The sequence below is a fragment of the Squalius cephalus genome, assembly GCF_949319135.1.
Source record: "Squalius cephalus genome assembly, chromosome: 21".
NCBI classification, from domain to species: Eukaryota; Metazoa; Chordata; class Actinopteri; order Cypriniformes; family Leuciscidae; genus Squalius; species Squalius cephalus.
In genome coordinates, this window is record NC_137142.1 from 23,721,220 (window position 1) to 23,736,599 (window position 15,380).

The 15,380-nt window shown below is 35.4% G+C and overlaps 1 protein-coding gene across 2 annotated transcripts in view; it reads left to right on the forward strand.

Moving 5' to 3' along the window:
- tspan15 (tetraspanin 15) overlaps positions 1–14,778 on the forward strand; it is a 28,037-nt gene extending 13,259 nt beyond the window's left edge. The window contains exons 5-9 of one of the 2 annotated variants that reach the window (XR_013819492.1): positions 909–1,022; positions 5,159–5,209; positions 5,668–5,784; positions 8,320–8,537; positions 14,227–14,778. Coding sequence is in view for 1 of the 2 variants with exons in the window: in XM_079854762.1 (XP_079710888.1) it covers positions 909–1,022; positions 5,159–5,209; positions 5,668–5,784; positions 8,320–8,481 (444 nt within the window). In the remaining variant the exon portion in view is untranslated. Of the gene's footprint in view, positions 1–908; positions 1,023–5,158; positions 5,210–5,667; positions 5,785–8,319; positions 9,949–14,226 lie in introns of those variants that run through there. The other variant, XM_079854762.1, reaches the window with a different exon arrangement.
- Positions 14,779–15,380: the final 602 nt, after the last annotated feature.

The window sequence follows — 15,380 nt, forward strand, 5'->3', positions numbered from 1 at the left end:
GTTAACACACACCTGAATGCTCCAGACCAGCAAACTGCCAAAACATCTGACCATAAATGAGGTAACAACAAATGCTAATCTGTGCGGCTTAAGTGTTACATTGGAGTGCGTTCCAAATGAGCGGGTTTTGTCAAGTGAAGTTGATCATTATTGTAGTTGTCCCATTATCATTATTGTAAGGAGCAGTACACACTGCACAGGAGCCTGTGTATCGGAAGACAGTCAGTGTTTTCTGTCAGGCTGATGTGGAGAGAGGCTTCATTCCCTGAGGGGTCCTGGTCATTCCTCATTTATTTGTTTTTATTACTGACATCCTACGCTGCATTAATTTCTGTTTGCCTTCTGCAATTGGATATCATCACACAATTATGCTCTTTGCTGATTGTCATATTCTTGTACATCAGTGAATATGCGTTTCTTTTGAGGGAATCCACCAATTTCTTTAGTAATTTCCTCAAATGTTATTCACTGCCTTTTAAATGAGCTAATGTGCTAGAATATGAATTGTGCTATTCAGTGAGGGAAGACGGGAGCCTAATATTTATTCATGCTTGTCCTCTGAAAGCTTTAGGCTCAATCAATTAATACAAAGCAGCTCAGATTATTCATTCACCTCTCTTGTTTCATGCCCTGTCAACCTAGGTGCAATTTAGCAGATGACATGCTTGCAAATTCAATCATTTGCACAAATGTTGTTTTTTAAAAATGCAATGTACAAATATTCTTCCGGTAGGCTTGTATATGACTGTTGAACCACTGTGTTCTACCATAGCATAGCCTCAACAGATCTTCAGCAGTGTTAGATGAGAAAACAACCAGCTTTACCAAAAATAATAGACTTCCTTTGAAGCTATGCTGATATTTCCATTGGTAAGTGGTTTTACTGCTTTGACTCTTGTTTTTTCCAGTTCAAATGTTGTGGGGGAAAGGAGTACATGGACTGGAAGGTGAACATGTATCATAATTGCTCTGCTCCTGGTCCGCTAGCGTGTGGAGTGCCATACACCTGCTGTATTAACAAGGTTTGTCTACGAATATCTTTTCATTCCTCTTGCAGTGTGAACCTATACACAGATCAAGTCCAGTTTGTCATAAAGCAGTTTCCACTTCAAAAGTTCAAAAGTTTGTCATTTTAAATTGTTACAAAAGATTTCAATTTCAAATAAAAACTGTTCTTTTGAGCTTTCTATTCATCAAAGGATTCTGGAAAAAAACAATTATCATGGTTTTCACAAAAATATTGTATACGTAATTGTTTTAAACATTGATATTAAAGGGATAGTTCACTTTGAAATTAAATTTTGGTATGTTTTAGCTTACCTCAAGGGCATCCAAGATGTAGGTGTCTTTTTTTCCGCAGTAGTTTCAATTTTGATATTTTTAGGTCAAACCGTTCTTGTCTGTCAGTCGTATAATGCAGGTCTATGGTCACTGTCTCAAAGAGCATGCACAGAGTCCAAATTAAAACAATTCCACATCGTCCAAATTAAACAATTCCCCATCGTAAGTACACATTGATGGCCTAAGACACCAAACGAGCGGTTTGTGTGAGAAAACGAACAGTATTTATATAGTTTTTTAACTCTTGTACACAGCCACGTCCAAGTGATCTGAGTGTGACGTGTGCGCAGACTGGTGTATAGATATATATACACTAGATGTCGCCTTGGCTACGGCAGTTCATTGGAACGAATGCCGTAGGCAAGGCGGCATCTATTCTATGCACCAGTCTGCGTACACGTCACACACTAGGATGCGCGAGCGCTCTCAGATCACTTGGACGTGGCTGTGTACAAGAGTTAAAAAACTATATAAATACTGTTCGTTTTCTCACACAAACTGCTCGTTTGGTGTCTTAGGCCATCAATGTGTACTTACGATGGGGAATTGTTTAATGTGGACGATGGGGAATTGTTTTAATTTGGACTCTGTGCATGCTCTTTGAGACAGTGACCATAGACCTGGATTATACGACTGACAGACAAGAACGGTTTGACCTAAAAATATCAAAATTGAAACTACTGCGGAAACAAAGACACCTACATCTTGGATGCCCTTGAGGTAAGCTAAAACATACCAAAATTTAATTTCAAAGTGAACTATCCCTTTAATAAGACATTTTTCTTAAGCACCAAATCAGCATATTAGAATGATTTCTGAAGGATCATGTGACACTGAAGACTAGAGTAATGTCAGCTTTTTATATATAATCCTGGGGTAAACAAAATCCTACAGTATATTATGTGGTATTTTATGTGAACTCCTAAATTGAATTCCATTTTTTAATTTAGACCAGCCCTGGTTCAAACCAAAAGCAATTATTTTTTGAAAGCAAGTCTTATACTGTTTGCTTACCTGAAAGGAGACATAAAAGGCGAAGATGAAACACACAAAAGAAAAAATTGTCACTTTATGTGCTTTAGCATTCCTCAGCTAGTTTTGTTCTGTCCTATTTGAGCTCTGCTCAAATTTTACAGGTTCAAAAATAATGCCACTACATCAGGAACTTTGTCCATGTCATATTTTTGAAATGTAGAATATGATGTGTTTTCTGCTCAGGGTTTCCAGTTTCCATAACAGCCAGTTGCTTTGCTTTACATTTGTTCATTTATGGAAACGTTGAGCTCATAATGATCCTGTGTTATCTGGGTCATTCCTGTTTTGTGTACCTTTTGAAATCTGTAACTGCTAAAAGTGAATTTTCTTGTTTTGTAATTTAAGAAGTATTTCTATAAAAGGGTCCCAGACCTTCGAAAATATGCTCTGATGAAGCTCTGATTGAAAGCTTGATTATTTACACAATGGCAATAACATGTACAAACTGTCTAACAGGATGGAAATAAAGAGCTAGAGTTAACCATAGTTCAATGAGGGATTGAGAGTCCGCTTACACGAGTGTCAATTTAGGGTGGAATGTTTGTGCTGCTGCTGTTGTGCCAAAAATGATGTCATTTCCTGATGGAAGGGGCCTGTGATAGTTGTGAAAGTGATAATTCACAAAATAATGTTGATAATTCTGTCATAATTTACACACCCTCGTGTTGTTCCAAACCTGTATGACTTTCTTTCTTCTGTGAAACATAAAAGAAGATCATTTGATGATTTGTGGTTTCCAAACACCATTAGATTCCATTCACTTTCATTCTATTGGAAAAAATAGGCATTTTTCAAGAATTTTTCATTTTCTTTGTAGAATATTTCTTATAAAGTGCATTATGTGATTTATGATGGGGACATGAAAATGTACTGCATAGCAGGAATGACGTATCTGCAAGATTTTTAGTCAGGAAGATATTGTTACGCCATGTTACGATAAAGATGGCAGCTATGTTTGTTAGTTTGTATCTTGCACATTTATAATCTTGTCAAACACTGTCACCTGTCAAACATAAGACAGAATGTTAGTAACATGTCAATGCAGTTTGATATTAGATTCACCTGAATATTAAAAGATCAAATTTTTTGAAGTTGCATAGGACAGTTGAAAAATAGGTCCTTTGAGTTGCAACACTAAAACAGGTCTTGCAGTCAAAAGGACATTCATTTTTCATTAGTTTTGGAACAAGCACAGAGTTTGTTTGCCAACATCCAGCTGTGTGAAGATTACCTATGGACAAGCATTACCTCATCATTACCTCGGTCTAAGACATAGTAGTACACTAAAATGCTTTCAATATGTGAAGATTACATCAGAAGGTTTTGTCTGAAATTGAATATCAGAATCTAATCTGGTGAATATTGACTTTAATACCAGTTAAGTGATCTTTAATCCCACTTTATTAAGACTGATGGAGATCTGTTTGTTCTTTGCTTCTAACCGTATTATTCCAATATAAGAATAGCTTATACAACTTAACCAGCTCAAAAAATAGTAGGACCAATATGGCTGATGTATTTTCCAAATACAAAAATCCCAGTGCAAATACAAATATATACTGAACAAACAATGCAGGTTTTTTTTTTTTTTTTTGTATGAATAATGATATCAGAGAATAACAACATTTGTTATAATAATATTTAATTTGCTATATTTTTGCTAAGTGATTTAAGTTTATTATCTTGAGGCATGGTTCCTATGACATCTTTATCACATCAGGCCCTTCCGGCTGAATTTCTTCAAGATGTCTTAGTTGCAATTGTGTGCTTATCTTAAATACACTTTTGTTTCAAAATGAAACAAGATATTGAAAACGTATCTGCCTTTTTGTTTGTGAACCTCATATTAATAAAACTCCATATATTGTTTAAAGGAATGTTTAGCTTAATTTAACCCTATATCCCTGCTTTTTACATTCCCTTGAATTTGTTGCTCCAATGATGCATTAAATTATCAAATTCAATCCACTTATCAGTTTATCTTTTTGGGTTGTCACCAGATGTTCTTGTCGTTTTAAATGTAAGTTTGTCCTGTCATCAGCTTATTCTGTGTTGTTATCAGGCAAACAGGCTACATTGATGCAGTCTGAAAAATCTATATAAAGGAACCTTTTCCATTTTAATGAGGTCATGTTGCACTGATTTAAAGAGCTGATTTAAATGGATAGTTCACCCAAAAATGAAAATTCTGTCATCATTTACTCACCCTCATGTCTTTCCAAACCCATAAGACTTTTGTTTATCTTCAAAACACAAATGAAGATGTTTAAATGAAATCTGAGATATTTATGTCCCTCCACTGAAAGTCTATGCAGCCAAAACTTTGACTCTTTACAAAGTTCATAAGGAGTTTGTAAAAGAAACCGATATTAATCAAGTGGTTTAATCCACATCTTCTGAAGAGACTCGATCGCTTTATATGATGAACATGGGTTGAAAGTTATGGAGGAACTAAAATCTCTCAGATTACATTAAAAATAACTGCATTGATGTTTCAAAGATGAACCAAAGTCTTACAGATTTAGCATGACATTAGGGTGAATAATTAATGACCGAATATTCAATCTTGGGTGAACCATCCATTTAAATGTAATCAGAATGTGTACAGTTACTCACAGAATGATTTCAGCTTCATTTATAAAACTTAGTATTCTTAGCATTTTCCCCCATAGGTTTTGCTGTTTGCCAGATTTGTTTGCAATCTTAGTTTTTAAGAGAGATGCAGGACATGTTTTACTACTACTATGAAAATTGTAAGACTGCATTTGCTTGTGTTTTACAGCCTTCTGAAGTTGTTAATACGATGTGTGGATACAATACCCTGAATAACGAGGTATGTTCCCTGATCAACTCTATTTCTATGTCTGATGACGTTTTGGTTAGATCTGCTTTTGCGAACGAAAAAGAAAGTTAGAGTAGGTTATAAGTGCATTCTGATATTTGAAAAGTTCTCTGTGTCGATCCACCTGGTATGAATACAGTCATTTGGAGGGGTCAAAGGTCTGATCTGTAATCAGATCATCTGGGAAGAGCAATGAGAACCACCTCTGAATTTTAACAGGCTGTGAGAATATGCAGCACGCACAGATGAATGATGATCTGCATTATAACAGCATCCAATTATCCCTCAATACATTACATTCGCATATCTCAACACACCAATTACTTCGCTATATTGGTTGTTAATAAGAGATGCGAAGAGGGCTGTTTTTTTCACTCTTAGAATTTGAATAGTGAAAAGATGACTTTTGATCATGACATCTGTTTCTCTGGCCTGACCTTTGCCCACAGAGGCTAGAAAATGTAGAGGTCATCTACGTCCGCGGTTGCACTGATGCAGTCTTTATTTGGTTCGTGGACAACTATACAGTCATGGCTGGTCTTCTTCTGGGCATCCTACTACCTCAGGTAAGAGAAGAAGGTTCAGATTGCCGGTCAGTTTTAATATTACAAATTATGCACTTTTATTAAAACATACATGCTCTTATCCCTTGCAAGCTTGCCAAGAACAAAAATGACATTTTTCTTTGGTTGTAAGAACCTTTCAAAGTGTTTGAAGAGTTCGAGATTAAAGTTGTGACAGCAATTATTGCCGTTTCAAATGTTTTATTCTCAAGTGTGTTGGGGTTGTGTGGGGAATATTGTTTTTTTAAACTCATTAAATCTTTCTGGAAATAAATGTCATCCTGCTCACTTTCTTTGCTGAATGATGAGAAAAACTAATTGGACAGCCTACAACAACAAACATGTTTCAAACTCAATGAGAAGGTTATGTCCTTTTCAAAAACGACAGTGCTTATTGTCAACCTACTGTAGTGTAGGCCATAATTTTAGCATTTCTGGCAAACCATTCTTCATTTTCACATTTTAAAAATGACACCGCAGTGTATTAATGTCCCATCCTATTGTGTTTTATATATTCAAATAGAACTATTCATGTTTATTAGTTATTACAGCACAACCTTGCTTCCAGAGCTCCTCTTTATCCAACAGTCATTCAAGCCTGTAATCATGGCAGACAAATATCATACTTTCATCTGGTCAGTTCTTCTCAGATTCAAATAGGATATTAGAGATAACGGTGACAAGAGCATACACATCTACTGTGATGTATAAATAAGAACATTTTATGTAATTAATTGGCTTAAACTATGACAATAACGAGTCATTGAGTGGTAGGACATTAGATTTAATTGTGTAAATGTGCTATATTTAAAGTTGTAATACATGTTAGTAATAGTAGTAGTTAAATTAAAAGCAAAATTATTCCTTAGCTCAAGAAGTTGAATTTTGGCAACCCTAATATTTATATATTTACTTTGATAAAACTTGCCGTTGCAAAAAGTGCCAATCATTTTTCTCTTCAAAAGGCCAAGAATTTGGCTTTATGGAGATATTTCATCTCGTCTTTATTCATCATTATCTGTGCCAACTCATTAGTTCAGTGTAATTAAATCGCCTCTTTACATAATATCCCCCCGTAAAGTGTTTTCCGCACTGATGAAGAGGTGGCTGCCTGGTTGAGAGAGACATGGTTTAAATGAATTTAAACTTTTCTCAAAAGAGTACCATGAATAGACAGGTTTTTAGCAAATTAGCAGTCTGGAAATCCTTCTCACTTTCAAAAGCATCCTCTAATGTGCAGCTGTTACTGTGTGTCCCCCCATTTTAACCAGTTTTAAAGAGGTGCCTTGATGCACGGAAAAACACCAGTCGCAGATGTGGATTATCATAATCACATACATTTTGAGTCCATTATGTTGCCATTATAATAATACTGCAACTTCGATAACCCACCAACACAGAGAAAAACACATGGACACAAACAGTAATCTCAGTCTTTACTCTTATAAGGTTTTACTCTTAGAGGTGCTGAGAACAGGGCTAAGTTTCTATCAGGTCAGACAGTCTCTATCTGTAGTTTCACAGGAATTGATACAAGAAGATATAGTGTTATATGTGATAAGCACAGGTATTGCTCAGAAAGACATGGATACTGTCAATATATATATATATATTTTTTTTAGCAGTGACATTCATTTTGGATTATAATGTTTCCAGTTGAACATTCTTCAGTCTTATGCTTGTGTGCTTGTGAGCAAGAATGTGTATGTGTATTGGAGGAGGAGGCGGCGGGACTTTTTTTTAAAGAGAAAAGTGTTGAAACCGAGAAGCTTTTATAATCAGTTACATCGTTCTTTTCCATAAATGGTGATTCACGGTTGATTCAGAGTCATTAGTCAGTCTCCCTACACTGTGAGCCACCCCAGTTGTTTATTACAAGATTTAGATTACTGCACAAATAGTGTAGCTGCAGCATGAAGTGCGCAGATTAACACAGTGCTGTGAAAAAGATACGAGAAAAGATATTGGGTTGGCATTTCACCAATGTCAGTTAATAAATAAAAGGTGATATAATTGTTCAAATTACACTTGCAATGTAGATTTTGTTATGTTTTGTACAGCTTCAATGAGCAGAAAGGCCAATTCTGTGTGTGGAAAAAGTTACATCTCTGTTTATCACTGCACGCTCAGAAAAAAAGGTATCCTTTCAAAAGGTACTAATATGTTCCGTAAAGGTACTATTATCCACCCTTTGGGAGTAAATAAGGTACAAAAGTGTACTGTTTGAAAGAAGCTTTTGTTCTATCATAAGCGTTGAAGTACATGTCACCATTATGCCAAGACCAAAAGAGCCACTTGACACCTCAAGGAACCTCAGGGTCCCATTTGCAGTCAGTTGATGACAGTTAATGAGTGTTCATCAGACAACCATTAGAAACAGGCTGCACAAATTGTACAAAATGGTCATCTGTTGAGGAAGGGCCAATCAAAGCTGTGGGAGAACTTGAATTAGGCAATATATGCAATAAACCCTTCCAATACACATAAAGATTTTTTATTTATGTTGAACAAAATATTGCTCTCTTTTTTTGTTGTTAGTTTTTTGGAGTGCTCTTTACCTGGCTTTATATCACCCGTGTGGAAGATGCCATCGAGGAGTACGGTCACTATAGGGATGGTCTGCTAGACAACAAACTCCTGGAGACCAAGAGCCAAAGCAAGCTGGCCAAATGCTGCAGATGTATGCCTTTGATGGACTGAGTGACAACTCCTAACAGAAAGCCTTATGTCGGATACTACATAAAGGATTTATGCAGGTACGATCACCTGCTGTGGATGAATATAACTTTGTAGCTCTCTGCTGCACACAACTGTGCTGTTACTGTTGTAATATCAGCCAAAGATACACTGATGCAAGCAAGTCATTTTTGTACTGTCAATATTGTTTTCACAGTTACTCTCAGGATTTATTATTTAACCTGTCAGCTGAAAATGGGTAGTTTGTGTGTCGAAATTAACTGATGCTTGGACTGACCTTCCGTCTCAGGTTCTTTCTACTAAATCACACATGAATCCTAGACCGAAGATGCTATATATTTTCATCAGGTTGACTGAGTCAGAATTTTACACAGTTTAGCTCTGTTTGACAAGGAATCGGTCATCTGATTTGACAGTTGGCACCCTGTCAGTCTCAGGTGATAAAGTGCACGGTTTCTTTTTTTTTCCTGTGCTAACAGTGCGTTTCACATAACTTCTATGAAAACTACATTTGTCATAAGATTGCTGTTTTTTTTGTACACTGAGATGAGATGTTTGTAGATGAGTAACAGTATGAGTTTCCACACTAAAATCTTTGTAAATCCAATGCCTTGGTTGCCACCATACCACCATATTCACATCATTCCAAATTGGGCCTTTACCCGAAACAGCATTTATTCCTCTTAATCCATAAAGATACTAATTATGAGCTGATTATTTTGTAATCTACTAATCTTGGAGTTTTAATGAATATGTGTTGCCTTTTCATAATATTTTTCTTTTTCTTTTTTAAGTTCAACATATTTCAGTCAGAGCTGCAGGTATACATCTTTGGGTATATCTTTTAAAGTTTGTTTTGTGCCAAAGGGTTGTAGCTTTTATATTCTCCTCTATTTTGTCTCTTTTTTTGTATAAACATTTAAAAATCCAATTAAACTGTATATTTTGCCTTGTTTTTATGATAAATGCATAATATGGTTGTTTTAAATGACAGGAGAGTCATTAGATGGTCTATTTAAAGTTTCTACCTTTTTATGTAAATTGCACTAAATTATACATTAGTTTCAGTGTCATTATTTAAAGAAAAATCATTGCAAACAAACAGGTTGAAGGGAATATTAAGACTTAACATGACTTAGGTCTTAACATCTTTTCTTTTTCTTTTTTTTCTTTTTAATCTTTTTTGGGCTTTACTGATGTCTTTTCTGTCTATGTATTGACTTGACTATTAAAGTTGGAGTTTTGCCCTGAACACAGTGAGTGTCCTGCTGAATGAATGAATAAATGATGTTTACAGCGCTGTGTTCTGCTGCTTCAGTGGATGTTCTTATCTGTTCTCTGTCATGCTGGTTTGACTTTGCAAGGGGACTGTGTCACTCTGAATATTGCACTTTAAACATGGACTAATGGGGGGGATAGTGGAATGGAATAGGGATTATTGAGAAATATTTGATTAAAAAAATTTTTTACAAACATTTTTTTTATCTTTCACATTTTTACAACTATACTAAAAGGCCTTTAATTGCTAAAAAGTATAAACTGTCAAACAGACGACTGAAGGTAAGATTGTGTACAAGAGGTTTTTTCGGCAAAATTTGGATCATGTTGATATTTTAGACGCCTTCAAAATATGTGTATCAAGCAGGCTTTATGTGAAAAGGCAGTTCAGTTGCCTACTCATACATATTCAGTCTTTTTATATTTTGTAGAATGTGTATGATAAAATGTTGGATGGCTCCCATTCATATTGTAATTTAGATCACAGTTTATACTGTATAATTTACTTAAAGGGATAGTTCACCCAAAAATTAAAATTCGCCCATGATTTACTCACCCTCAAGTCATCCTAGGTGTATATGACATTATTCTTTCAGACTAATACAATCGAAGTTATATAAAAATGTCCTGGCAAAAGAGATGACATATATAGCCTAGTGATGGAAAATCACAACTCATTCCTTCTGTGGTTTAAGGTCATGACAGATAAACAGTGACATCGAAACATTGATCTTAAGCAAATAACTTATTTAGATTGTTTTGTCTTAAGTCAGTGAAGAGCTGCATTCTCTGCAAGATGTTTTTCTCAAAACTAACCGCTGAAATTAATCAAATACACCACGAGGATTAGTTTTTTTGGGGTTTTTTTTTTAACCAACAAAAGTCCCCAAAAGTCAAGTGGGCAAAAGTCCCCTCTTTCTTTCTTTCTCTTTCTTTCTCCTTTCTTTCTTTCTTTCTTTCTCCTTTCTTTCTTTCTTTCTTTTTCTTTCTTACTTACTTACTTACTTACTTACTTACTTACTTACTTACTTACTTACTTACTTACTTACTTGCTTACTTACTTACTTACTTACTTACTTACACACACTTAAACTTATTGAACAATAACAGAAAGGCAGTCATAACTGAAAGATTTACAAAAATCCCCCTCTCTTTCTCTCCAGCACACTTTCTCTCTTTTTTTCCCCCTCACTTTTTTTAAATTAAGGCCTACATGTTCTTGAGACATTTCACAATTTTCAAATTTTGCAAGTACAATGTAACAGCAATAACTAAATAAGATAAAATGAACAAAAAAAAAAAAGAGTGAAATTAAAATGAAAGGGCATCACAAACGTATGTTACATTCATAAAAAAGAATTTGGATGCACTCAGTAGGATGCAAAAATCAGAGCCGGACAGTAACGGAGTACATTTACTTGAGTACAGTAGGCTACTTAAGTACAATTTTGAGGGATCTGTACTTTACTCGAGTATCATTTTTGGGGAGTACTCATGACTTTACTCAAGTACATTTGAAAGGCAAATATTGTACTCTTTACTCCGCTACATTTCTATCCATAACCGTGAGTACCCGTTACTTCTTCTTCTAAAAAAAAAAAAGGAAATAAGAAAATTCTCGGAAACCCTCAATTTGTTGTTTCCCTCTCAAACGTGATTGGATTGTGCAGGCGCCACTGATTGGGACAGCCTATCAGCAATCACCTTCAGCTTTCCGCCAAAGTCAACTCCATGGTCAGATTTAGATAAGAGACGAAACCAGCATGGACGAAACAATGGATGAAGATGCAGCAGGTCCATCCCGGAAATGTGCCAACCCGTGGCCCCACCTTGCCAGACTATTTCAATTTTCTGATCAAGTTAATGATAGTTTTCGCTTCAAGTGTTTGCTGTGTTTACCAATGTAAGCACTGTGGCAGTAGTAATGCAATATTTAGAAAATGTAGGCTACTCTTGTACTCTTGATACTCAAGTAGGCTACTTTTAAAAACAAGTACTTAAGTACTTTTACTTAAGTAGACATCTGACTGTAGTACTTTTACTTGTACTTGAGTAAAATTTAGCAAGGGGTATCTGTACTTTTACTCAAATAATGAAGCTGTGTACTCTGTCCGCCTCTGGCAAAAATTAAAAAGCCTTTATTATTTAAAAGAGCTAAAGCATTAAAACACCAACGCGTATCGGCCCACTGGCCTTCATCAGGGGGTTGGTTTTAACCCTGGCAACATTTAACCCTTCCATGAGCACCAGAGGATACAAGGGATACCAGCAGCGCTCCAGTTCCCTTTTGCATATGTTTAATTCATTCGACAGAGACAGTTGATCTTTGCGCTTTTTGATTTTTTTTTTAACTTTAAGCTTCAAAGCTCTCTCCTTAAGACTCACTTTAGCACAGTTTTCTGAACGGTAATTACAGCGGCAGATTCGACAAGTTCGCGGGAGAGAGCAGCGATGGTTCCGACTTCAGTAATATTTTATGGTATTACAATGGTTAAATTACAAACATGGAATACACATTCTGAGAGATTAAATGAAATGAATAACTAGGAATTTTATGTTTTGACCTCGTAATCAGTGCTTGAAGTGGGGAAAAAAGGTGCCGGTGGAGGAGTAGCACTGCTCGTAATGTTAAATCAAAATGTCATAACTGGACCTTCCGGTAAAAATGACATAGCCTAGGCTATACTTCTCTCTGGTGACACATGCAGGATTTCTCCAATAATTTAGTCAGCTTTAACCCTGCCCCTGCATGCTCATGTTCATCTGCCTCCACTTTTGAGTGCAACACCCACTTCAAAATCCAGTCAACAGCAGACTCACAGAACCAAGCAACCCCACACAGTATCTGAAAATCAAAAGACAATAGCTATGCATTGCCAGACTAGCCCACATTCTCCAGGAGGTCTTTATTTATTTAATAAGATGAGGCCATTCCTCATTTGAGCATGTTCTTAAAATAGACAAGATCATAATTACCTCCTTGGGCTCAGTTAATAATGAAGTAGAAAATGATTGTACATCTTGTCTTCACCCTTCGCTGATTTAAAATGATTCTTGGAATCATTTAGCATGTCCTATGGCAGACGAATTAAAGTATTAGCCTACTCAATATCAGTATCTGCAGACACACAAATCCTTGTGAGATATAAATTTCAAGTCTAAGATCAAAAGTCACCACTGTGCTCAACAAGTTCCCACTTCTGCTAAGGTTTTAAATGTTACACTATGCCTATCATCATGGTGTGTGCACATTGCAGCAACTTTGAATATTAAACAACAAGACCACCTTCACCATATCACCAGCTTCACTGTGATGATCGAGTGCCTGTCCATTGGTAAATCTTCAAGGGTAAAGAAATAGAGGGACTAAATATGCACTCATTATACTGAGGATTCCTTTTTGTGAAAGATCAATGCTATTTATAACCAAACAAAATCTTTTAGTGAGAATCGTCCGGAGATAGCGCAGAGGAGCCAGCAGTTAATCAAATGTTGTTGCCTGGTCTAATGTCGGAAGAACCCTTCAAACTCAATCAGATGTGATTTCATATGCATGGGGAGCCGATGATTCTTGCTTCCGCGCCTGTAGCATCTTTTCAGTTACTGGGAGGCTTTGAACCGATGTCGAGTGTCGTGAAGGATGCAACCAAATCCAACAAGACCATTGGGTAGAGTCTGTTCAAAAGCAGAATAATACAGTTTGATGGTTTTTGTGATTTTCACATCAGGAAGGCACCAATGCTGCAGGCTTGTGTGATAAGGACATTGACAACCTTTCATAATTATGTCTGTGAGGACTACTTTTACATAATATAGATTTTGTATTTCTGTTACCTAGATGGAAAGCTAAAGTGTGTAATTACATGTAAATTTTGAGGCACTTTAATGCTTGAAACATCCCATGAATGGTGTTGAGGTTCCTAGACCTAAAAGTAAAGTTTCAAAAAGGGGGGTTTCACAGCAATGCCATAGAAGAACCATAGGAGAACCTTTCAGTGAACAGTTTTTTCTTAGTGTGAAGAACATTTTAATAATCTAAAGAAACGTTTTATACTATAAATAACCTTTTTTTCCAGTGGAAAGGTTCCATGGAGGTTAAAGGTTCTTCATGGAACCATAGATGCCGGTGAAGAACCTTTATTTTTAAGAGTAATAGTGTACCTTGTATACCTGATATTGTTCAGGTATGGCTACCCATTGTTTATCTTTTTTTTTTAATTATTGTAAAGAATGCATAATTTTGAATCATTCTTTAATTATGTTTAGAGATGCTGAGGTCTGAATAAGTGTAAGCCATCCAAGATTAAAAACCATATTACATCACATATAGTGAATGAGTGCCCTTGAATAATGGCTATTATTTTGAGTTGTTTTTATCTACTGGATAGTGAGTATCTTTATAGACCCACTGCCATATATCTTAGTGTTTATCCTATGCATTGAGGCTGAATGTTTGTTTCAACCCCACAGAGTCAAGCTGTAAGAGTTTAATGCACAGCACTTCAAGACAGTGATCAGATGAAAGCTCTTCACCACCACTTACCCTTTCATCACAACCTTCTGATGTCAAGAGGATAACAAGTGTTAAATCCACATGTGAAGATTTCAATCAAGTCTGAAGTGGAACTTTATTTTAAATAGAAGTTTGAAGTAGTTGAAGAAACTGAAGAAGTAATAATGTGATGGATCATTAATGATGATTTTGCACATTGAGATATAAGGTTCACCTAATAATTCATAATTCACTGCCATCCTATGACCTTTCCTCCTTTAAGGTAGACATAACAAAACGTAGATATGTCTTAGAAACACATCAGTGTGGAAATGTGTGAAAATACCACTTCACTTTAATACTACTACTACTAATAATAAAGTTCATTGCAAGATCTAATTTGAGAGACATTAGATTTCTACTGTTTTTGGAGGACACTGCCATCTCCTGGTTAAATATTAGGCATAGAAGGAGATGGATTTTAATATTGAATTTCATGGAAGTCTTTTAATAAAATCATGGCATTTATTAACAACAGAGTAAGATTGTGTAGGTACAAGATCAGATTGGTTTGTTTAAGGCCAACCTGAGAATTTCTCCCCTGATATCTTGCAGTCATATCTTGACAAATCTAAAAAAAAAAAAAACATGCTTATAACAGATGGCATTAACCTTGTGGAAACCCCTTCACTGCCTTTAATAAGTTTGGGTTAAATGTTTTATAAAAAAAGTATTTTATGCTCACCAAGACAAAACATTCATTTAATCAGAAAGTAAAAATAGTTGTGAAATATTATTACAATTTAAAATACATTTTCTGTTTTAATATATTTGAAATGTAATTTCTTCCTGTGATGGCAAAGCTGAATTACTCCAGTCTTAAGTGTCACATGATCCTTCAGAAATCATTCTAATATTTAGATTTTGGTTCTCAAGAAACATTTCTTATGTTCTTATGTGCTGTTTAATTGTTTTGTGAAAACTGTGATGCATTTTTTTCAGGATTATTTGATGAATAGAATGCAAGGATGATGTTAAATTGATGTATATATATATATATATATATATATATATATATATATATATATATATATATATATATACATATATATATATATATATATATACATAC